The sequence below is a fragment of the Nicotiana tabacum genome, chromosome 12 (assembly GCF_000715075.1).
Source record: "Nicotiana tabacum cultivar K326 chromosome 12, ASM71507v2, whole genome shotgun sequence".
NCBI lineage: Eukaryota > Viridiplantae > Streptophyta > Magnoliopsida > Solanales > Solanaceae > Nicotiana > Nicotiana tabacum.
This window is the reverse complement of record NC_134091.1, coordinates 52227736-52251919: the sequence shown is the minus strand read 5'-3', so window position 1 is coordinate 52251919 and position 24184 is coordinate 52227736. Positions and strand designations below refer to the sequence as shown.

At 33.8% G+C, this 24184-nt stretch overlaps 2 protein-coding genes across 3 annotated transcripts; one reads left to right on the top strand and one right to left on the bottom strand.

The window, feature by feature from the left end:
- Positions 1-6: 6 nt before the first annotated feature.
- LOC107762526 (putative galacturonosyltransferase 10) lies at positions 7-5445 on the bottom strand. The gene is made up of 2 exons (XM_016580884.2): positions 5001-5445; positions 7-1685 (listed from the first exon to the last, which is right to left on the bottom strand). Exons 1-2 carry the CDS (start codon positions 5151-5153, stop codon positions 234-236), a joined length of 1605 nt encoding a protein of 534 aa, XP_016436370.1. The 5' UTR covers positions 5154-5445; the 3' UTR covers positions 7-233.
- Positions 5446-6880: 1435 nt separating this feature from the next.
- LOC107762525 (putative protein phosphatase 2C 11) lies at positions 6881-16994 on the top strand. 2 transcript variants are annotated; one of them, XM_016580883.2, is made up of 9 exons: positions 6881-7167; positions 8580-8722; positions 8896-8994; positions 9089-9247; positions 12587-12673; positions 13265-13356; positions 15464-15535; positions 16332-16477; positions 16619-16994. In XM_016580883.2, exons 1-8 carry the CDS (start codon positions 6956-6958, stop codon positions 16458-16460), a joined length of 993 nt encoding a protein of 330 aa, XP_016436369.1. In that variant the 5' UTR covers positions 6881-6955; the 3' UTR covers positions 16461-16477; positions 16619-16994. The 2 variants fall into 2 exon arrangements, with proteins under 2 accessions (XP_016436369.1, XP_016436368.1); XM_016580882.2 differs by having other exon boundaries at positions 6882-7167; positions 16332-16472.
- The last annotated feature ends 7190 nt before the right edge of the window (positions 16995-24184 follow it).

The window sequence follows — 24184 nt, the reverse complement described above, 5'->3', positions numbered from 1 at the left end:
TCATACAACAGCACAGAATTATATCCATTCTCACTAACAGAATCATATAACAAGAGAAGATAACAATTTTGATGCCTTGATGTTTTCCAGTCTATACTACAATAAACTGGAATTCTGTTTAAATACAGAGATTAAAATAGTTAAAACCTTCCCATCTCACAGAATCCCCTAAAGGATTTCCAGAACAATGAGCACCACTTCTATTAGAACTACAATAAATCAATAATCCCAACTTAGTGAAAGTTGCATAGTTGTAATAAAGGATGACCATAATCAACATATTTTTCCCAGAGAGGTTTGTACTTTTCAATACCAATCTTCAACCAGGGTTTTGAGTTACCATTGTAATGCAGCACAGCCCCCTTTTCTATCAATTTGGGATCGACATTCGTGTAACCCAAACCTAAGACATGCCATGAAGGATTCAAAGCCTCTGTTAATCCATAGAAGGTCAGCAGTCCAGGTGGTAAAGTGCCAAGCTTCCACAAAGTGCGGTCGACATTCTTTTCCTGCCAGTAATGATATATGCCAGTAACATTCCTTTTTCGCCACTCAACCAAATCGAAAACATTCATCCCGAAGGCCCACCCACATGCATCAGGATCAAAATGTTGACGTATAAGTGGGTGAGAATAATTTAGGTACTTGTGATATCTATGAAATGTCTCCATGCAAGTCTCCACTGCACCATTTACATTGCCATTCATGTCTATGGAGAACAGAGCTGAAAGATCCTTCTGCACTACAACATCATCATCAAGAAATACAACCATCTTCAGTGCAGGAAAAACTTCTGGAATATAGAATCTCAGATGGTTAAGCATAGATAAATATTTAGGGTTTCTGAACTTGATCGGAGTTCGGCTGTTATCATGGTTGCCAGAGAAGTAGTAGTTCTGGGTGTCAGAGTCTTGAAGTTGTTTGAGAACAGGTACATATGAAGCATTTAACCAACTAAAGTCTTCAAACTTTTGCACATCAACAGTCACTCCTCGGAAACTGTTCATGGTGAACCATGCCTTCATTGCAGCGTAGTTCACCTCGTCAGTTACAAGGTGGAAGACGACCATATCAGGATTCTTGGAATTCATAGCTGTTGAATTCACCACAACTGAAGTTGCAAGGATGTTGTCAGAAAATACACAGAAATGATACAGACCGGTGTCCACAAGTTTGGCAGCTACTTGCTTTTCTTCCTTGAATTTTCTCTGCAAATTAGAACTTCTGAACCATTCAGCTGTTAACCGGACACCAAGGCAGTACAGACTTTTAGGGACTTCTTCAGCAGCTATTTGTCCATATTTTGAACTCTTCTCACTGAAGGAGTTCATCTGTTCTTCAAGGCTTTGGATTTTAGCTTTCAGTCTCATAAACATGGTTGCACTGTCATAGTGAAATTGCTGGGCTTGGTAAAGCAGAAGTGCCATATCTCGAATTGCATTTTCTGATTCTCTGTTTGTCAAGGGACTTCTTCTTGATGCAGCATTAGAAAGAAGCATCTGTGAGTTGCGGATTTGAGCGCTTAGTTCCCATGCAAATTGAAGGTTGTTGCTTTCTTTTGCAATTACGACAATTGCCTTAGCGAGAGAAATCTGATCATTAAGTTGTCTTGCCATTGATTCAGGCCTCAGCATTTCTTCAGTGATGTTGAGACCATCCCCAGTTCTATCATGTCTATATGGCCTCTGCAAAGAAAGGAATAAGAGGACACATTCAGGTTTCTCCATAAGCTCACAAGAGACTGTCTGACAGAGGGAAAAACAAATTGCAGCGATCAACAACAACAACAACATCAACCCAGTAGTAATCCCACTAGTGGGGTCTGGGGAGGGTAGAGTGTACGCAGACCTTACCCCTACCCGGGGGTAGAGAGGCTGTTTCCGAGAGACCCTCGGCTCAGAGACAAAAGATCTGTAACAACACAGAAACCAGACAAATAGATCTGTAGCAGCTATCAAATAAGTTAATAAATCTCTATTGCAACAGGCTTCAGCTAATGAGTTACTAAATTCTTCCTCCAAAGATATGTAACTGTCTTGGTAGGTAAATAAGGAATCCAGCGCCAAATTTCTATTGTTTAATCAATGTACCACTACACACAAGTTACAGCACAGTATTATTCAGATTGGGCAGAACATCATAAGAATTAATCTCTCATCAGCATTGGAATTATCACTAATCTCTAAATGGCACTCAACCTATGGTTTTTTGTTCAGATTTCCACAAGTTTTTTCATTCACAAATGAGTAGAGGGACAGAATCTCAGGAGTGAGCATTAATAGTATAGTTGTAATCATTTGAGGTGCATTTAAGCTCTAAAGCCCATGGGCCTGTCTTAAATAAGGTGGCATCAAACAATGAGTACACCTGCCAAAGTGTTATATCAAATGCTATATGAACATCATAAACGAATAAGTTAGTGATTAAGACTATGAATTAGAAATTTAGTTATAGGAAAACTAAACACTAAGTTCAATAGAAACTTAAAATTGCATTGTATTGCATCTGGAAACAGATCTAAAATGGTTTTCGAACTTCATTGACATGATCTTTACTTTTTTCTTATTTAGTATGATTATGACATGAATTGACCTTGAATGATGAAGTGAAAATTCATATAGCCAACTCCAACTTGTCTGAGACTGAGACGTAGTAGTAGTTGTTGTTGTTGTTAAACGTCACTTATTGTAGTTTTTCCAATTCCTTTGTGTGTTTTGGTAGCCAACTCCAACTTGTCTGAGACTGAGACGTAGTAGTAGTTGTTGTTGTTGTTATATGTCACTTATTGTAGTTTTTCCAATTCCTTTGTGTGTTTTGGTAGACAATTGTTTTTCTTGCGCAACATACATATTTCTTCTTTTTTTCCCCGTGTTTGTGTTTTTTCACTAAAGCTGCTCTTTAGTCACTCTCTTGTACTTGAAGCTCCACAAGATTTTGGCATCGTTGTGCATTTTTCACATTTTAAAATACTAAGCATTAACGGGGAAGCTATTCAAGTTTCTAGCATCACCAACAGCTTTTTTTTCCTTTTCCACTCTGATTTCAGTTAAGCAGATACCATTTTGGCCTAGAATCAATGCAGCAAAGAATGTTGGAAATAAAAAGGCACTAAAAAGGGGCAGTCCGGTGCAAAAAACATCCCGCGTTCACGCAGGGTGTGGGGAAGGGCCGCACCCAAGGGGGTATGATGTAGGTAGCCTACTCTGATGCAAGCATGATTCCACGGCTCGAACCTGTGACCTATAGGTCACACAGAGTCAGAGACAACTTAACCGTTGCTCCAAATGGATAAATATCTATAGTTGAATGAAAAGCTTTAAGTTCATAAGTAAGATCGGGGAGGTCAGAGAAAAGAAAGGACAAAGAAGTATCATAAATTTCTGGACAAAGGTCCACACGTGTAGAAAACAATTTTGCAAAAAGAAGTCGCCATAGAATCAGAAAATTCCAAAAACATTCCCAGATGTTGTCAACACACATTCTCTTGTTGTTTTTCTACCTTTCTTCTCCCCGATTAGGAATATTTACGCTTTTACTAAGAAGCTTCTCAAATCAAGCTACTTCGTATGTCTCTGATCATCAAAGCTTGATAAAGGAACCACTTAAATAAAAATCAAATTGTATCATATTGTTTAATGCTAAATTAAGAAATTGTGAAAGCTGCAATTAATTATATATTAATTGGACAACTAACGGTTTCATTTAATTCTTCAAGAAATGGGGGAGTACAATATGGTATTTTCAATTTAGGAACTAGCCAACACGTTTGGACATCTCAATGTTCCCAAAAGGTTCAATTTGGTAGAAAGAGACTAAATAGTGCTATAATCTTCCATATCCTAAAGTAGGATGTTTAACTTACTTCCCTTTGTTTGTCATCTTACTCATCTTTGAAGCAGATTTGGTTGAGGCTGAGAGCATTAATTTGGTAGACCTTTATGGTACACTAATGTCTTAAACAAGAATAATCCCTCTTCTTCTATCTTTTCTTTGTCCTTTGACCAAATTTGCTTTTATCCATCAGTACCAAAGGTCCTTCATGATAGCCTAAACTCCAGAAAGACAAATATGTCGGTTCGAAGCCTCAAAGAAGCCAAATATTTTTAAACACTAACCATACCACATAAGATATCTTTCAGCTTTACAGTTTTTGCCAAAATCAATACCTAACTCTCATGGTAACTGAAATAACGCCAAATTGGTTTACAAACTCACCCTAAAAGGCTAAATGTAGTCATGATCTCTTTGATTAATGAAATCATAATATAGAGCAACAGTACTTCTTGACACTTCGTCGCACGACAATAATATCAAAAGGTAATAGGAAAAAGAAAAGTTGACAAAAATTATCTGCTAATTCGTTGTCAGGCACTAAAACAGCAGTGATAAGGGACTTTGGGGGGGGGGGGTGGAGGGATACATATCCTGACATAATTGCGTGCTCTTCGATAAGAAAAAATTACTTCAAATGCACTTGGAATATACCTTTGGAAGAAATAAAAACTTCATAATTTACATTTTAAAACGAAACAAAAATAAACCAACCAGCATAAAGTGATTTTTGGATATAGAGGTAAATTCATTTTCCATAAGAAGTTTCACAATATTTCCAGCTTTTCCTTGTTGTTTCAGTAGATCAGCATGCCGCCTTAGTTGCTATATAGCCAACCAAAATAATCATCATTTACCAAGTATTGCAATGACAATTACACCTAATAATGGTACAATATAATAACTAGATCTGGTGAATTGGTTCTATGCCCACCTAAGAGATCACATTGAAACAAAGAGCTATTTGGATCACAAATCAAAATCTATATAAATTAGGATGTAAAACAAAATATTGTGAACTCTAAATGGAAAACTGAGTAACCGAAAGCTCAAAGTTCCATAACCGACACAAACTCATCTAAGTAATTCCCCGGGAAAAAAAGGATTTCTTAGCTTAAAACAGAAGAAAAAAATCAGCAATTTATAAATGCTATAACAATGAATATTACCTTAGTATAAACCAATCTAGACGATGAATCGCGAGTTTCTCTGCTGAGCAAAATGATGAGCAGCAATATAGCCAATCCACACACAGTTAACCAAAACACATTGGAGAATCGCCGCCTTACCGGCCGCCGGAAATCCGAGTTCCTCCTCCTCATTTTCCGGCGACTACTAACTAAAACAAAATTTCGAGTGTTTGTTCAGAGTAAATCTGCGAAACAGTGGCTTTACTAACAGTACACTTTGGGGAACAAATCAAAGATAGTGGTGAAAGTTGAAGATTTGGGTAGAGAAGAATGATGTCAGATAGATCTACAAGAACGCCGAATGTTACATATGAAACGGTATTTTGAGTTCGATAATTTTTTTTGTTTACTCAATTTTTGTCTTGAGAACCAGGAAAAAGAGTGAGAAAATAACTGCAAAAATTTGATTGAATTGATTGAGACAGGGGTTTTGTGAGGTCATTTTTGATAATTTATACGGTTTTGTAGCTTTAGTTTTATGTTATTTTAAATATATTTTATATTTTATTTTTACACACAATATATGAAAATAAAGTAATCTTGTATAGGGTTACTTTTTGAATTTTTTTCTATTAAACGGTAATTCTTTGTGGGTGCCTTATTTTTATTTTGCAACATCAATTTCCAAAACTTTGTTTATATAGACCAAATGATGATAAAACTTGCAAATATTATTTGAGATAAAATTGTTGTTTAAATGTAACACTTTAAAATAATATGGAATATAATTTTTGATCACACTATTTTATAAAAATTATCAATTCTTGAATTTAATATTGTATCGTAATTTATATTTTTTTCTGTGTGCTAAAATTCAAAGTTGCTTCAACTAAAAGGATTGAATGAAGTGAAGATGAAAATATAATATCTTGAAGAGTTTAAAATTATATGCATTATCAATATAAGTAATTTTTCACATTTTTAGATCCCTCAAGATTAATAATTGATTATTATTAGATCACTCGAATAATATATGATCAGTTTAAACAAATTTCATGGTCCACGCCCAAGACATTAACTTTTTCTAGGTTTAACTGCATTTTTTCTCTCTTGGAGTCGTTTGGCAGGGTGTATAAAAATAATGCTGAATATGGTTAATAATAATATTGATATTAGTTATACTAGTATTAGTTATGCTCACATATTTCTTATCAATTGTTTGGTTTGATGTATTAAAGTATTGCACAATTTTTAAAAGAATTATTTGCTTACAGAAATACCCACATAACTAGTCCATCACTTTATTTTTTTAAAAAAAAATATATGTTGAGGAATGTTTTTATATGAACAAGGTTTTAAGAAAATTATTTAATTTGTCTACATATATTTAGTATAGAACTAAATATTTTTTTATAAAAAAAAAAATATTCTAAGTATTTATTTATTTACTAGGGATATAATTTTATTTCTCACTTTCTTGGATTAATTCAAACTTGCATTAATATAATAGCATATTTTAATCAAACATAAATTTTGAAAGATAATTTTATCTTTAACTAAACTAATGCATGCATTAAAACTCATTGCATTGTTAATATCATGGTTTCTTATGCATTAGTTATGCATAAGATAATACCAAATATAATATATAACTAATATATAAATTCAAAAAATATACCAAATAATTTATTATGAATACATAAAATTAATACATGCATTATTTTATCTAATGCATCGTAACAAACCATGGCGCAGAATCTTCTTCTAAGTTTATCACAAGTTGTTTTCGTTATAAGCAAAAAAGGAAAGTAAAAAACGAAGGGAGTACAGCGAAAGCAGTTAGGATTAAGGGGCAGAAAGGTAACTCCAAAAAAAAAACCGAATTTAGCAGTCCATAATTCGATTCCAAATTATTATTTTTTAAATCTAATAAACTGATTCTTTTTTCGCACATAAGAATTAAGAAGAAGTAAAAAAAACCGAATGCGGCGACCATGATGAACGTTGACAAGAAAGAATCCGATCGTAACCTTCCAGAACTTTCTCCACCGTCCATGGAGAACCATCCACCGGCACCGGCAGCGACACCGTCACGGAAACCACCAAAAGAACCTACTGCGCCGCCGCAGATGAAACAGTCGCCGTCAACAACTGTCATGATTCCTTCTATTGATCCCAATGCCCTCTTTAGCGGCGGCGGTATTAGGTTAACTGCATTATTGCTCTCCTGTTTTATTTTCTTTCTTTCTGCTGAATTTATTCGCTGTTAGTTGTTGTTAATGCTGTAAATTGTCCATCGTTATTTTTAGTTTTTTTTTTTTTATGATTCGAGAAATGATAATGGCTTTCCACTTTTTTTCCTACTGCATTATGGACTGCTCGTTAATTATTCCGAGTTTATGATTATTTTGATTATTTTTTGTAGTGTGAGAAAGGATAATGAGAGTTTGCAGTTGCTATTTATACTCGAAATTATGGTGTAAAGTTGGATTTTGTTAGTTTTTTCTACAACTTTTTCCAAAGTATTCTTTGATTTACAAAGTTGGGGGGCAGTATTTACCAAAGGTGTAATATGAACATATAAAGTAGGCGCCTTTGATAAGTGATTTCCTCATGAGATTATGATATCCTAACTAAACAAGCGGAAACAAGACGTGGCAGAGAATTACTTCAATTACAAGCTTTTTCCATACATAAAGTTTATCTCTTCAATCTATATATCATTTCATAATGTCAATAGGAACCATTCTTCTGTTTGGTCTCCATTCATCCTTAAAACCTTAGCTACGATCTAATACTGTTGGCAAGCGAGAATTTGTTGGGGAATTAACATATCAAAGTATTATCTCCGCGCCATACACGAAGCCGCAAATATGTTCTATTTCTGCTTCAAACCTAGGTCTATTTTGAGAGATTTTGATTTGATAATACTCCCTCCTGATGTACTTATCCAAAAAATAAAAATTAAAGAAGATACTCTCCTGCTGTTCTTGCTGGCCTGGCCGCTATTGCCATCCACTGACTAGATATACTGAACGACATGGAAAAATTCCACAGAAAGAGGCATCCATGCGCCATCTCAGATTCCATAAATTGATTATGGGTCCATTTCCTATTTTGATTATAGGAAAGTGATATTCTTATAAATATCCTTCCATCCTTTCGTTATTCTCATTGAATGAGCAATTCCATATAGCAATATGATGTAATTGGTCCTCCCTTTCCTTGGACTCCATATCTCATCACTGACCTTCCTCCACCCTGATCTTCCATCATGTGTCTCCAAATCCAGTTTCCTAATAGTGCTTTGTTTAATACTTACCCATATGGTATGAAATCAAAATACTCCACTGTGGGGTATGTTCTGTAGCTTAAAGAGCCGGTCACTGGCCAAGTTATGTCTTGAACTTCAGCCTGGTTGCCTGTTTTGGTTGAGGATATTAACATTCAAATTCAGACTGATAAATGCATTTTCTTTTGTTCAGATTTTTAGATTTTCAATATGGCTGTATCTTCGTTGTGGGCAGCAACAATTAATGCAGTGCTATTCATTTCTAAGGATATGTTTGGGGTGACCTTTTATAAGAAACTAACTGATTTATTTTTCTTTTCTTGAAGCTTTCTGACTGGAAACAAAAGTGCTAAATTCAGCTACGGATATGCTAGTTTTAAGGGGAAACGGGCTTCCATGGAGGACTTTTATGAGACAAGGATATCAGAAGTCGAAGGTCAAATGGTGGCATTCTTTGGTGTTTTTGACGGTATCTCTCAGTATTTCTTGCATATCGTTTCTGGATAGGCCTTTCCTACTTTCAGAGTGTAATTCTTCATTTAATGTCATCTTAATTGTTGTAGATAGGAAAATCAACGCATGAAAAAAACCTTTTAGTGACCTGTATAATTGTTTATCCCTTTATATTCTGCTTGTTATTAGGTCACGGTGGTTCAAGAACAGCAGAATACCTGAAGAACAACCTCTTTAAGAATTTGAGTGGTCATCCTGATTTTATCAAAGATACGAAGTCAGCTATAGGTATGAATCAGAGGGGACATATTCTGCGTAATTTCTAATTTCATCCTATCTTCTGTCTTCTGTATCATTTAATGGGAAAGGCTCTTGAATGCAGTTGAAGCATTTAAGCAGACCGACGCCGATTACCTTAATGAAGAAAAAGGCCAGCAAAAAGATGCTGGTTCAACAGCATCAACTGCTGTTCTTATAGGTGATAGATTGGTTGTTGCAAATGTGGGAGACTCTAGAGTCGTCGCTTGTAGAGATGGTTCAGGTTTGTTGCATGTCTCTATATAATTATATGCAAAATTTTCACAAACACGGCTTGGTTTTCAGAGAGACATATATATAGTTTGGTTTATCGCAAGGTTGGTTATTTTTCTTTTGTGGCTTATCTTTGTTATAGATAAATGCTTTATCAAGGAAAGTACATATGAAAGTGGTAGAACTCACAGGGGAGGAAGTGTTTCAGTAGATTTATGAGAAGTATTCTTTTGGGCTGTATATAATTGTGATTCTGGAACTACATTTTGCAACTTTCAGCTCTTTCTTCATTCTCATATCAATGAGAGTTTACTTTATTTGATAAAAAAGGTGGGTGTTACCCATTTAAAGAAAGTATATAAACCCGAGCAAACAAAATAAGAATAACTGGGTACATTTCAGATTTTCCAAGCAATCTTTTTGCTCTAGGTGAGCACAAGAGCTTTAAAAATTCTAATTTGTGAAAAGCTTGTCCTGTTTTCTAGGGAAATAAGATAATTAAGTAATCTGCCACGTTTCTTTATGTTGTAGTCTTTGATTTTCTTCTTTGGCCATCTTTCCTAATTGGTGTGTCTTGCAAGTTGACATAGAGGCTGTAACAAATAATCTTATTAGCAGAAAAAAGGACCAACAAAAAGAAGGCCAGAGAAAATGCAAATGTTAGTCAAAGGTCTGAATTGTTGATAGTGAAAATAAGGATAAATTCTGTCTTAGGGCTTTGGTCTAGTGTTACGAGCGCAACACATGATATGTGGGTTAGGTGCACGTCATGGTTCGAATTCTGTTGTAGACAAAAGTCCGGTATTTAAGTGGAGAAGGTTAGAGGTGCAGACCTATTATCCACCGAGTTTCAAACCGTGTGCCACCATCCCTCGGGATTTCTCGGCTATCAAGAAGAAAAAATGAACAAGGATAAATTCTTTACCTAAAAAAGGATTATTTTTTATTCCTATGTGTTTGAAGTTCTCATGATATGTATAAATGATTTCTGCAGTTTGTAGGTAGGAAACTTAACTGGCATGGTTATTTTTATACTTTTTTGTATATGGGTTACAAATAAAAGTTCTTTACTCATTTTGATAACAAGAAGACTAGGTATAATTGGATGTTTCTTATCTATACTATCTATAAAGTCTCAATGATTTGCGAGTTTAGTGTTTTGGTTTTTCCAACCCCATATTATACTTTCCAAAATTTTGGAGCGGAACTGAGCATCCATTTTTCTTTTCAAATTCAGGAAATATTTGGTATTGCTTGAATGGTTGATTGATTAATTACGTTTCCAAAAGTTTAATATGGCTAATATATGGTATTCCATAGACCATAATAAGAGAGGGACAATAACTTAGGAAAAGCATATTTAAAAATGTAGAAAATATAATATATACAATCAAATACCACCAAGCATAAAAATCAAATAATCAAAATAAATTAGTATAAGACATTGAATTCAATTCTCTTTGATTTTCTCTTTATCTTAAAATAAATCGTAAACTACTACGTCATATTGCATTGTTGTGAAATCAAACATTTTTCGGATAAGATAAATCTTTCACACCAAACACCATCAGAAATAAAAATTGTATAATCTTAATAATGTTTAATCTAAATAAAACCTCAATCTGACAAATTAGTTTAGATTTGTTTTTTATGGAATAATATTCAAATAATTGCTAGGCAATTATATTCCATGCAGATGTGCCAAAAAAAGAAAAAGCTAAACTAATTTAACTTTCTTTTAGTACCAATATTATGAATTGAAGTTTACTTTTTTGGATAAGGTAAATTATAAGATTTAAGTTCCTAAATCTACTTTATAAACCACTAATAAATTATTTGACTTAAGGTGACTAAAAACTGAAATAGGTGGTCTGTTGAAATCTTTCAATAAAGTTTTAACAAGGAAAAGATCATCACACCGTTAAAGTTGCTTATTATTTAGTTAAACTTTGAGAACATATGCTTTACTTAATTATATTTGAGTTAGTATTATTTGTATAGTAAGTTGTTAAATCAATTTTCGGATTAACTTGGACTAAGATTAACTTCTCAAGATATTTGGAACCTACATGAAAAGTAGTTAAGTACTACAAATTGCAGAACTCTTTGTACGAAAAATGTGAAAGAGTACATTTTAACTGTTCGTCAAGGTTCACCTAATTTGATCTCCTTTAATTGAAGGTGAAAATTTTTGGGACACTTGAGTGAAGTTCCTATTTTTCGCTGTATGGATTGAAAAGGAAATGTACTTATAATTTTTTATGTACCGACTAAAAATGAAATGTGGTTATTTTGAAATGGAGGAATATTTCTGTTTGAAGTTAGATTTGCAAAATTAAGAAGAAATCATTATGCAATTTAGGTGTTCATTAAGATTTTTTAGTGGTATTACTATCAGCAGAGAACGAGTGAAACAAAAAGATTACATGTGTAATTCCTTAAAAAATTATAGAATTAACTTACCATCACGAGGTAAATCGTGCCGGAGAGAAACAAAAAGGAAAGATGAGGAAGTTAAACTAAAATTGTTGACCTAATATAGTGGATAAATAAAGAAAAATACTCCTCATTGATGGAAATTTACAAAATAATAACTACACAATATATTTGGTTTTATATATTTAAATATCAGTTCTAAAAAAACCGCCACATAGAGAATTATTAGGTATCTATTTTTTCCTTATCGAGTGTAAGAGATTCAGTTACTTCAATTGTTAGTTTTTGAATTGAAACACTAAAGGAAGTGAAATAACATGACAAATTCATTGGAATGAGAAATTAAAAGTAAAACACTCCTAACCCAGCTTATATATATGGAGTACTTATTATTTGAGAAGGCAAACAACTGTTTTTAATTTTTCAAGAATTTGGTTTGCCAAGTGTACATTTAAAAATCAACCAGAAATATTTTACATTCACTTGTCGAATGATGCTATATATCTTAGGATCAATGGAATAACTTTCAGCAGTTTTGTATTCCGCTATACCCATATACTTATGTATTTACCGTCTTACAAAATTATAAATTTATAAGAAAAAATATTCTTCATTCACTGTTTTTATGGTGTGCAATGTATGTGCGTGCAAACTAGTTTAATGATGGTATGGGTGGAAGAAAACAATCATTCTCATTGGGCTTGACTCTTGAGCTTTATTCCCTAGTATATCACAGCATCTTGATGAACTAGATGGCGGCTGTATATATTCTTCTGTAATTCCAACATATCTGAACTTAATTATTTTTTCCCTCAGATTTCGAAAGTGAGTTCCGGAAGTGATTCCATCATGTTGAATGATTATTCATTTTTTGTTATTTGGTTGTGAAGCATAACTGTTGCAATAAATGCAGCTATTCCTTTATCCATCGATCACAAGCCTGACAGATCTGATGAGCGTGAAAGGATAGAACAGGCTGGCGGTTTCATCATCTGGGCAGGTAAAAGTTTGTTGCAGTCTCTTTTTATGTGTTTCTTGGTGCTTGATTGGACCAGTAAATGTACCGGAGACTGAAGTCACGAAGAATTGTATTATTCCACGTTCTTTTTTATATGTAATCAAATTCTCTCTTTTTTTCTATCGGGTTCTGTACATTTCCATACAGAATCTTCCAAAACCACATTGTCTAGCCCTTGCAAACTTCATTATTTGTGAAGTTTGAGCTTCACAAAAAATTGCTATTCAATCATTGTCTGTAGCTGGGCTAGGAGAATTTATTATGTAACTGTTTAGTTAAATATTACTCCCTCCATTTAATATGTGGCAAATTTTAAATGGTCACGGAGTTTAAGAAAGAAAGGAAGACTTTGAAACTTGTGCTCTTAAAATTTGGTTCATGTGGTTTCTTTATTATGCAACTGCTTCATGTGGTTTCTTTACCTGGCAGTGCCTTATATGAGCAATACTACATATCCATGTTTGCATGCCTTAGGTGCTTTCCAGTGAAATTTATTACCGCATGTAAATATGTTACATCCTGTTTTTCCTGTTAGTTGAATTCAATGCAGTGTCCTGCTGCTCTGTTCTTCAGGTACATGGCGTGTAGGTGGGGTACTGGCTGTTTCTCGTGCATTTGGAGATAAACTGCTAAAGCCATATGTTGTGGCAGACCCAGAGATTCAGGTATTTTGGCTTTTGTTCTTGAAGCAATAGTTTGTCTTCATTTCCTGCTCTATTTGCTTGATCTGTCAAGGCTCAAGAGCATGGTGCAGTTTGAGATTATAAGGGAAGTTATCGTGTTGTTAGCTTCTTTAAATGGAACTTTTTTGGTTCAAATGGTAACCTACATCTACCCTACCAACACCACTTCCTATGTCATGCCCAAAAGCTGGACAGACGGATTGGCACTTGATGTCTTAAACTTACCATCGAGCAAACCAACTTTCTAAACATGATCATGCATGAGTAGGAAACATGAAACTCTTCATAAACATTTGCATAAGTTCATAAATATCCTAAGACATTAAATAGTTATTGATACATGAATATGAGAGTTCAGTAGAATGACAAAAGGACATAAACTAGACCTACAACGTCTATGGAGCCTATGTACCTCCGTAACCAGTCATACATAATTTCAAATAAATCATATTCGTCTTTGATAAACTTACCAAGGGCTATAGTCATAGTGATCCTCCTATTCAACTACTTCGATCATTTTTTAGCACCAAGCTAGAACTAGTTGGATAGATAGAGGTGGTGAAATCTAACCTTTGAATCGATCTTCTTTAGTTGGGCGGATCGCTTGAGTGTCAAAACCAAGATGGTGGTTGTTTTTCCTTGGCTAAAAGAATACCGGTGACAAGGCCTCGGCTATACCCAAAAATAAAATAAAATAAAATAAGTCAATAACCAATCCCCACGGCATAAAGTGGGCTCACCAAAAATTGGGAGTGTGAAGGAGAAGCCTAGAAGGTGGTAGAGTCGCCCGGAGTATCAACACTTACAATCACAACATGAGTGAACGCCCCCGCAGAGGGACGTGAGTATAATAATAAAGTACTGCATGAGTATCACTGTCTCCCTCACAGAAGGGTGAGCGATACTTACGGAAAACGTGAATGCATAATCACAACATTATAAAGCATTTGAAAACTTGACAACCTGTAAGAAACTTTAAACTTAAATATTTTCATTTCATATCGTAACCCTAGGGAGTGCATAAGCTCACTAACTCAAACTATCCAGTCTAGGTATCAGCTCGACTGGAGGAGCCGTCTCACCATAATGCCGCATGGTGTGACATGTCCGACCTAGGGTATTGACTCGATTAGATGAGCCCTCTCACCAAAACCTTTTTATGAATCTGATATGAAGGTTGCATGCAACATGTTTAAACTTAACTATTGCATAATAAAGGGTTGGTTAAAATTACACTTGGAATGGTAGGGTGAAGTGAGAACTCGAGACCAAGCTGCTCGTGTTAAAATATTTTGTCAGAACGTATTTCTTCCCTCTACAAATTTGTTTCTCAGACCAGCCTTTAAGTTTTGGAGGAATGCATTAATTGCCCTCCATTGTAGCTGTTGTATGAAAATTGAGCAGTAATTGAGCATATTGACCTGAACTGTGATGAAATTTAGAATAGGGAAGAAGGCAAGGAAACTAGAAATACCAAGCCCTTCCTTTTTCTCCTATTCCACCACACTGTTTTAATGAGACCATAACCATCAGAATTTACAATCATTTCATGAGAAAACATTGCTATTTTTCCCCACGCTTATAGATGGAAGAAAGATACGTTTGCATAGAGGTTTGGCAGTTCCTATGCAAGGAGTGTTGGTAGACTGTATCTCAGTAGAAAAAGTTTGAGCTGGCACATTGCACTTATAACATAAGCATACAGGGGGAAACTGACATTAAGCTATATCTTTTATTTTGTAGTATTTAGCAGCTGAAGTATTTTTGGTTTCCCTGAATTAATGCTGTGTTTTTCTTAGCACATCTTGACCCTTTGATTACCCTCCCCAGACCCCACTTGTGGGAATTAACTGGGTTGGTTGTTGTTGTTGTTGATTTGCTTGTTTTGTTCTGATATTGAAACCCAGTTGTTTTACTGAACCAAAATATTGCTACTTACATCTCTCTCTCTCTCTCTCTCTCTCTCTCTCTCTCTCTCTCTCTCTCTCTCTCTCTCTCTCTCTCTCTCTCTCTCTCTCGTATAATTAGCTTCCGAAGTTGATGATTTGTATTGATGTTCAGTGCATTGATATTTGATCTCCTTTTTCAGGAAGAAGAAATTGATGGTGTAGATTTTATAATAATTGCAAGTGATGGACTTTGGAATGTCCTGTCTAACAAGGTCAGGTTTCATTTGCTATAAACGTGTTATACACCTTTCGTGGTGTTTCAACACTAACCAGTTTTCCTCAACTTACATACTCTTAGTAAGATGATAATGCTAAATGTATACTTGAGACCTCAGAGCTTGGTTTTAAGGATTGAATTTGAATACATCTTGCGAGGGGTTTCTTTTATTTCTTCTGTCTTTATTTGGACGAATCTGGAGCTTGTCCTTCAAAGGAGGGATATCAAAAAACTGTTACTATTAAAACCTTTGCTAAGCTCATTAGTGGTCAGGAACTGTATTTTATAATTCAAACTTAAGCTCAAAATTTTGGTCCTGGTCTTGAAATTGAGGGGGAAAGACTTCTTAATATATTCAATATTCAGGGAGTTTGAAAATGGAGATTATTATACTCCGGAAAAATGGAACTGGTTCTTAAGCTTAGAGCTCGATCCACAGGTGATTCAAGGGAAGCTATTTTGCTTAGGCAAGCTCAAGTTTGGTTAGGGATGATTCCTAGAGCCTTGTGTAATACTTTTACACATTCCTTGTTTATACAGGTAGAAGAAAGTAACAAACCAGGAAAGTTCTCTTTAGAATTAGTAGCTTCTTCTGTAATTCTATTTTCATGATTGTTAGCATATGACAGTAGCTTTGCAGTGATTCAACATGCAAACTTTGCTGTTGTGTATCTAATATGTTGATATTTGCTGAGTGGTCCAAAATATTCATGCATATTAATCTTCTCTCTTCTAGTTGCATCAACTAGTAATGAATTTTCAAGGGTCTAACTTCTCTTCATTACATACAGGATGCTGTGGCCATCGTGCAGGACATAAAAGATGCTGAAGCAGCATCACGTAAGCTTATAGAAGAAGCTTATTCAAGGGGTAGTTCTGACAACATCACCTGTGTAGTTGTTCGATTTGAGAGCGCATGAATAATGGACCTGGTAAGGTCTGCCTACCTTTCTTCACTTACAAACATATAAACTAAGCAAACTCTGAACACCTTCTCCTTTTCTGTTTTATGACATACTTGCTCATTTTCTCCAGCATTAAGAATGATGTATGTCAATAATGCTACTTAACTCTGCAGATAAAAGATTCTGAAGGAGGATGTAGGCCTTGTAACTAGCTTATTTTTCCAACTTCGCCATACTTCTAGTGATGATTAAGCTTCTCGGATGGCCATGTCACTTGGAGTTGTAGTCGTGGGGATTTTTACTAATGGTCTCTGCTTATAGACTTGTAAATTTACTTTCAATTGTTGTGTGATGACAAAGTGTAAATCACGCTGGTATACTTTTAGTTTTTTTTTCTCTCTCTTTCACATATAGCTATCATGATAGGCATTCTCTGTTCCACTTGGCCTACATAGAATTCTTAATCGAATGCTTTCTGACATTGTATTCACGTAATATTTTCAGTGGAAAACAGAAATTAGATATTCTCTACTTATGGTTTTCTGCTAAGATTGTATTGGTTAATGTCTTGGATTTCTACCTGCATTACTCTGAGTGGTGAATCTCTCTCAGGAATTAATGGCATTTTCTAAAATATTATGTGGAAGGAGATCAAGTTTTGGTTGCCATTAGATTTGTCAGGAACTTGTGATTTAGGATGCAGACTAAGAAGTTATGGAACATTCACAGGGAAACAGTATCTGAACAGTTGAAAGCTATAACAACTTGTTTGGATTCAGAAAAATTTACACAGCTGGCTGGTTGTTCAACTTGGGCAGATGTATCATGTAAAGCTATATGTTTGGTCTATCAGCGACTGGCAAAAGATCTCGAATACTCAACCTTATTTTTGCCAACTTTGGGAGCTAAACTCCTAATTACAAACAAGTAACATCCCTAGAGCTATAGCTCTAATGAACCTGATCGGTTTGGGTTTCTTAATGGCATTAAAATCCTATTAAATTTTGATAAATTATTTAAGTCTAATATGGATTTAAATTAAAGTTCAACTTGGGATTTTGGGCTACATTCGGTTGGGCTCAAAAGATGAGCCCATTTCAATAGTCTAATGTCCAAATGGCTATTAGCTCACGGTGATTTGCACAAAATTTTCTCATCTTGCTTGCTTCTAGCGAAGCTTCTAGCCCTAAATAATTGGAATTATGGTATGGCGGGAATACTGTCGACCATTACAAGCGATAGCGAATTCAGCCACATTCTTGGTTGTACAATCCAAATTCTCAAAGAAAGCAGACACCCATCCGCATTCATTTTAACAAAAAAGACTGTAAGGGGAAACCATCTAACAAAAATATTCGTATATTCTCGCTCATCCACAGGTTTTTCCCAAGCCAAAATCTACTCCTAACAAGTTGCTGGATCAAAGTAGTACATTATACATCTGTCCGCCAGCAGCGGAGGGGGTTCGATTCCCGTTATACGGAATGTGGCGAAAAAGACTGATTCAACGAGATATGCCTGCATGTCGAGAGTTCGCTCCCTCTCTCTCAGCTAAGGAAAGAGATAGAGAATTCATGTACTTCGCTATTTCCTGCGGATCTATCGTATCGTTACTTCTCTCTGATTGTGATTTCCCATGTGTCGTACTATACCGCTAAGGAAAACAAACAAGAACCAGGCTAGGCTACTCCTCCTCCCCTTTCTGAATCAAATTGTCCTTGCGCTTACCACTTCTTAAAACTTGCGAGCGAGTGTCGATCGCTCCATTGCCTGGGCAAGATCTAACGACTCCTGCCCAAAGATGGCGGGTTGCGAATTCAGATTAGCTACTGCCAAAGAGGCCAGGAACGAGCTTCCGCTTTATCTAAAGAAAAAACAAGTTCTTCGACAGGACCATCCCGACCGAGGGCGTTCAAGTCAAACCCACCCCCTATTTTACTAAGCCCGGAAAGAATGCCCACCAAGTTCAGATAAGGGAATGCTTTCCCCAACCATTAAAGGAAAGGTTCGACGAAGGGGCGGTTCGGGGAGGACTCACCTGTTAGTTAGTACTCCCTTGATTTTTTAACCCCACTTGTCCCATGGGCAGAACTTTAAGTTTAACAAGTGTTGCCCCTCGTTTGCCCGATGAGCAACACTTTTGACCTTACAATTTTGCGAATGGGGCAAGCGGGGGTCAAAAAGTCAAGACCGTTCATTTTTAAGGTCATTAGGTGTAATTTCCTGGAGAAAACTACACAGCTAAGCATTTTTTTAAAAAGTATTTAAGAAAATAATATCATTTGTTGTTTATTCCAAAGATTTTTTTACATTACTAATAAATGGCAACCCAGTGCACTAAGCTCCCGCTATGCGCGGGGTCCGAAAAAAAACCTAACCACAAGGGTCTATTGTACGCAGCCTTACTCTCACTGCATAAATTCCAAAGATTAATATATTGTACAAATTATGCACACAATTAAGGAGTCACAAATCATGGAATCTATTACACTCTCTCTCCTCTTTATGTTTTATCCTAAATTTCACTGTCTATCTCCTCTTATTTTCTTCATTTTCACTCAAAATGTATTTTAAATATATTCTAATTATATATAATATATTGAAACTATCCATTTCCCCTTGAAATTTATCGTCTCTTTTGCCAGTATCTTTGAACTAGGTTCTCTCAAAATCTCTCGAGTCTCTGAAAATCAATTCGTTTGCGAACCCAAACACTAATCCGCACAAATTTTTCCGCTCTGTTGAAACCAAAATTACTTCCGACTTGTGAAACATACCAAACCCAAAAACCAATACTCCTTCAGTTTGATTGAAGGAAATATTGGTGGTCGTGAGAACTAGTATTAGTAATTTTCGCAATTGCATCGTAAATGAAGATGAAGGGAAAGGGAACTAATAAAGAATAGAAGTAAGATCATGTGCAGACCAAAGTATTGTTTATATATATATATATATATATATATATATATATATATATATATATATATATATATATATACCAGTGCATGTTTTAATATAATATTTATGAAACAATTTTAAATTCTATATATGTAATATTTATACGATAAATATATAGCATACTAAATCATAAAAATATAATAATTCAAAAAAGTCATATATCACTATGCATATCCACATAATTATATTATATATTAGTTATATATACGTCGTATATAATATAATAGTAATATACAAGTAGTATACTATATAATAATATTTATACAACTATAATATATTTCAAATATTATATATATTATTGATTTCACAATGATATACTAGATAAACTATACTTATTATTTTTAGGAGTATAAAAGGAATCAAATATAATCTTGAAGCTAATCTTGCAATGCATATATATATATATATATATATATATATATATATAATATTCTGCATATGTAATATTTATACGATAAATATATGGCATACTAAATCATAAGATTAATTATATGCCCAAAAAACCTCATATATCACTATGCATATAATGTGTATATAGTAGTTATATATACGTCGTATAGTAGTCTCTGTGCACGTGCGTAGCATGTGTATTTAATCTTATTTTTGACATAAAAAACATACCAGTTAATAATTTTTAATATACATACATATTGGAAAAATATTTGATTTAGTAATAAATTACAAATATGTTATTTATACAACAATGATATACTAGATAAACTATACTTATTATTTTTAGGAGTATAAAAGGAATCAAATATAACAATAAAAATAAACATGTAAAGAAAACCTCCCATCACGTTCCCATATTTAAAAATCTATGTTCTTTTTCATTTAAAAAAAAGAAAGATAACGGGAAAACCAAAAAGGGAAAAGAAAAAAGGCAATAGAAAATGAACAATAATGTGGTCTAATGGTTGTGCAGTCTTGTTCCCTATAAATCAACTAAATGCAGTAACTTACCACATTAATTACCTTTTGGCATTTTTAAGACTTCCACTAAAAATAAGCAACGGAACATGGGAAGGATTGAGAGGTCCATTGATAATTGATTGTGTTTATGTTAGGAATGTAGTTAATTAGCTACCAATTTTGTTAATTACTTACTCTGTTAAGATTTTGAGATTTTTCTTGAATATTGACTAATGGGATTTTTACCTTCCTATACACTATTTGAAACTCTATTACCCTCCCTACTCAAGTTTCTAATTACATAGGCATATACAATTTATTAATTATATACACTTTATGAATAAAATGAGTATCCATTTATATTAGAAATTGAATAAGGAATCAATTATTTATCATCCTTCTCCTCTCTCCCTCTTGCGCTCTCTCTCTCTCTCTCTCTCTCTCAATCTCTTATTCTTTGTTCTTTCTCCAATTTTTCTTCCTTTGTTGTCCTCTATTTTTTATCCTTTCATGTTGTATATATTTTTAATAGAATTCATCAATGGATTTCAATCGTTTTACTATAGAGTTTTAACTTAGCAATTTTCTTTCATGTTGAATAATTGGTGTTCAAATTGAAATTGTCAATCAATAAATTTTGAAGGTGTTTGACTCTCCACCATTATTAACAGCCATTAAAAAGCTTTGAAGCTTTGAATTCGAATTTGAATTTTCAAAAACCATTATTTGTTTGGATTAGGTGATGTTCCAAACAATTGAGAATATTGCTTGGAGTTTATATCTCAATTTTGAGGATGTTTGGTTAAGATTATACTTGATTTTGGCTGAATTTCATATTGAAACTCGAAGAAGAAGAAGAAGAACACATGACATACAATATACTTACGAAATTATAGTAAAGTTATAGTATAAGTGTATGTAAATTTTATTCTATTGTAGTTATATATATTTTTTTATTTGAATGTTATATGAAAGTTGAAAAATAGTTGTATAATATATGAATCGTTGTATAAAATTTGTATTTAAGTTATCAATACAATCTTTTTACATAAAGTTATTGATATGTATCAAAATTGTATTAAGAGAGAAAGTTTTGATTGGAATTTTAGAGAGGAAGAAACACACACCACATACAAAATATATACAAATTAGATACAAAATATACAAAAAGACATATTGTATAAAATTTGTATGAAAATTGTATTTAAGTTGTATGATGTTGTAGATGCATTTTAACTAGGTAAAAATAATGTATGAAAGTTGTAGATAAGTTGTAAATAAGTGTATACTATATAATTAGTTGTATAAAATTTATTTTTAGTATGTATGTTGTTTTAGATATATCAATTTGTATTAAATCTGTACGAATTTTATTTTTAAATTTGTATGTTATTGTACCATCAAATTGTATAATATTAATTGTAAGTACGATGTATCCATTTTAGTGATGATTTAAATAGGTTTCGTTAATTTGTGATAGATTAGTGTATTAGGTAAGTTAACCAATCAAGTGAAGCAGAATACTTTACTAGCCCTGCACGATAGTTATTAATCTCGTAAAATCTTTGGACAAATGTTGATACATATCTACAACTTTATGTAAAAAGATAGTATTGATAACTTAAATACAAATTTTATACAACGATTCATACATAATACAACTATTTTTCAACTTTCATACAATATTCAAATATATATATGAATATAATTTACATACAATTATACTACAACTTTACTACAATTTCGTAAGTATATTGTATGTCATGTGTTCTTCTTCTTCTTCTTCTTCTTCGAGTTTCAATCTGAAATTCAGCCAAAATCAAGTTTAATCTTCACCAAACACTCTCAAAATTGAGATATAAACTCCAAACAATATTCCCAATTATTTGTAGCAACACTCAATCCAAACAAATAATGGTTTTTGAAAACCCAAATTTGAATTCAAAGTTTCAAAGCTTTTTAATGTCTGTCAATGGTGGAGAATCAAACACCTGAATACTAAAAACTCTTTACTGCTCATCGTCGAGGAGGATTTTCATCCAACTCATTTCATCCAACTTTGGACAGTAGTACAATGCTTCAACAGAGTCATTCAATGGAAAAGCCAATCACCTTCAAAGAGTTCAATACCAAATTTAATTTGTGACTGGTTCAGGCATTTTGTAGCTAAAATTTATCGTCCCGAGGCTCATAACCCACTTGATGTTCAAGCCAATCTTGCCAATCACTCAAGCTATTCCAACAACTCAGTACGATCTAGGATTGTATACTTCGGGCCTACACTTTTCCGATGACGGGAGCTGCTATTGCCACCATCAGATACTCAAACATGGTTAACACAATTGTTCCCTTCAGTTATGCCTTTTTTCAAGTAAAGAATTCCCTAATTTAAGGCACTAATAATAAATTTGGAGCCTTTTAAGGTGTAATGTATATAATTTGTAAGTAATCCTTGTTTAGGGTGGGTAATATACAAAATTATGATAATTTTAGTAAATAAGTTTCAAATATTGTATAGGAATGAAAAAATCCCTTTACTAATTATGTTTATTCCTCAACTTTTTGATTAGCTCAGGCCAATATCACATGTCAATTTATGTGGCCCAATTCAAATGAAACGGTCAATGAAATCATGCCCATGTTAAGTCAAATAAGAAAGAAAAAAAAAACAACGAGAACATGCCACGTACACAGGTTACATATTTTGGCCTAAAAAACAAGCTTGTCATCATGTGATTGGTTGGTAATTCAATTGACTAATCAAATTACTCGACAGAGTCTACATACTCAAAACTACTTCACTTTCGACAACTATTTATGGAGATCTCCATAAGGCTAGAAGCAGACCAGAAACATTAGCAAGTTAGAAGAGAGCTCTGAAGGATAGTAGTTTTTGGATTACTCTACAAGCATCCAAAGCGAAAGATACTACAAATCAAGATTCCAAGTGCGGCTTAGCTGAAGTTCGTTTGTTCATAGCGTGAAATCCAAATGCAATATTCACCCAAGTGTTCATGGCGAATAATTCAAATATAAATTCAAGACGAAGATTCAAAATCAATCTTTTCAAGCCCTTTGAATCAATGCCAAGCTCAAGATAGCTAATATTTTTTGTTGAGAAGAATAAGGAGATTATAGAGATTGTAACATTCATTGTGTCTTTGAAATCGAATATTACAATTCTTAACACTTTTCTTGTTTTGATTATTTTCCAGACTCAAAAATTGAGTTTACACACATCCATGAATTCACATTGCTATTTCTCTAGAAAGACAGGAGAAAGAAAGAGGAGAGAAGAAAAAATGGAAAATAAGAAAGCAAAAGAGGTCAAAATTAGCATTATGTCGCTGTTTGGTTTGGAGTATTTTGCCTACGTACATGATTTAACTCACATCCCTTTGTCGCAAGCAGAGGTTGCTTACTGTATAGCTTAACGGAATATCTATTATTTCCATCAAATTTTACTGAATAAATTTGATCATGCAAACTACACAAGTTCGCAATAATTCACCAGATAAAGTGCTACAACAATACAAGGCAAAAGTTACCTATTTCGACGAAAAATGCGTAAGGTGCTTATCATTTTCTCACGGTACTCTAATTTAAAACAAATGAACATATCAAAACGAGGATGAAAAGTCTTCGGCTTCCAGAAACTTATGTTGAATAACACTTTAATCACACACCTATGTTTTTCAATATCTGTTGTTATGGCTTGAAAAAATGAGTCTTATGACAATTTCAAAATACTCCGTCAAACATATTTCAAGACAGGATTAAATCAAAATTAAAAAAGTTAAGAGCTTCATTATCTCAGTCATTCTGGAAACTTCAATTTTCACCTTCATCTTCTTCACATATCAAATTAA

Coding starts and splice junctions, on each gene's coding strand:
- LOC107762526 (XM_016580884.2), bottom strand. CDS start 5,153: ATGAGGAGGAGGAACTCGGATTTCCGGCGGCCGGTAAGGCGGCGATTC. Junction 1,686..5,000: donor CTAGATTGGTTTATACTAAG/GTAATATTCATT, acceptor CTTTCTTTGCAG/AGGCCATATAGACATGATAG.
- LOC107762525 (XM_016580883.2), top strand. CDS start 6,956: ATGATGAACGTTGACAAGAAAGAATCCGATCGTAACCTTCCAGAACTT. Junction 7,168..8,579: donor TTTAGCGGCGGCGGTATTAG/GTTAACTGCATT, acceptor CTTTTCTTGAAG/CTTTCTGACTGGAAACAAAA. Junction 13,357..15,463: donor TGGCAGACCCAGAGATTCAG/GTATTTTGGCTT, acceptor CTCCTTTTTCAG/GAAGAAGAAATTGATGGTGT.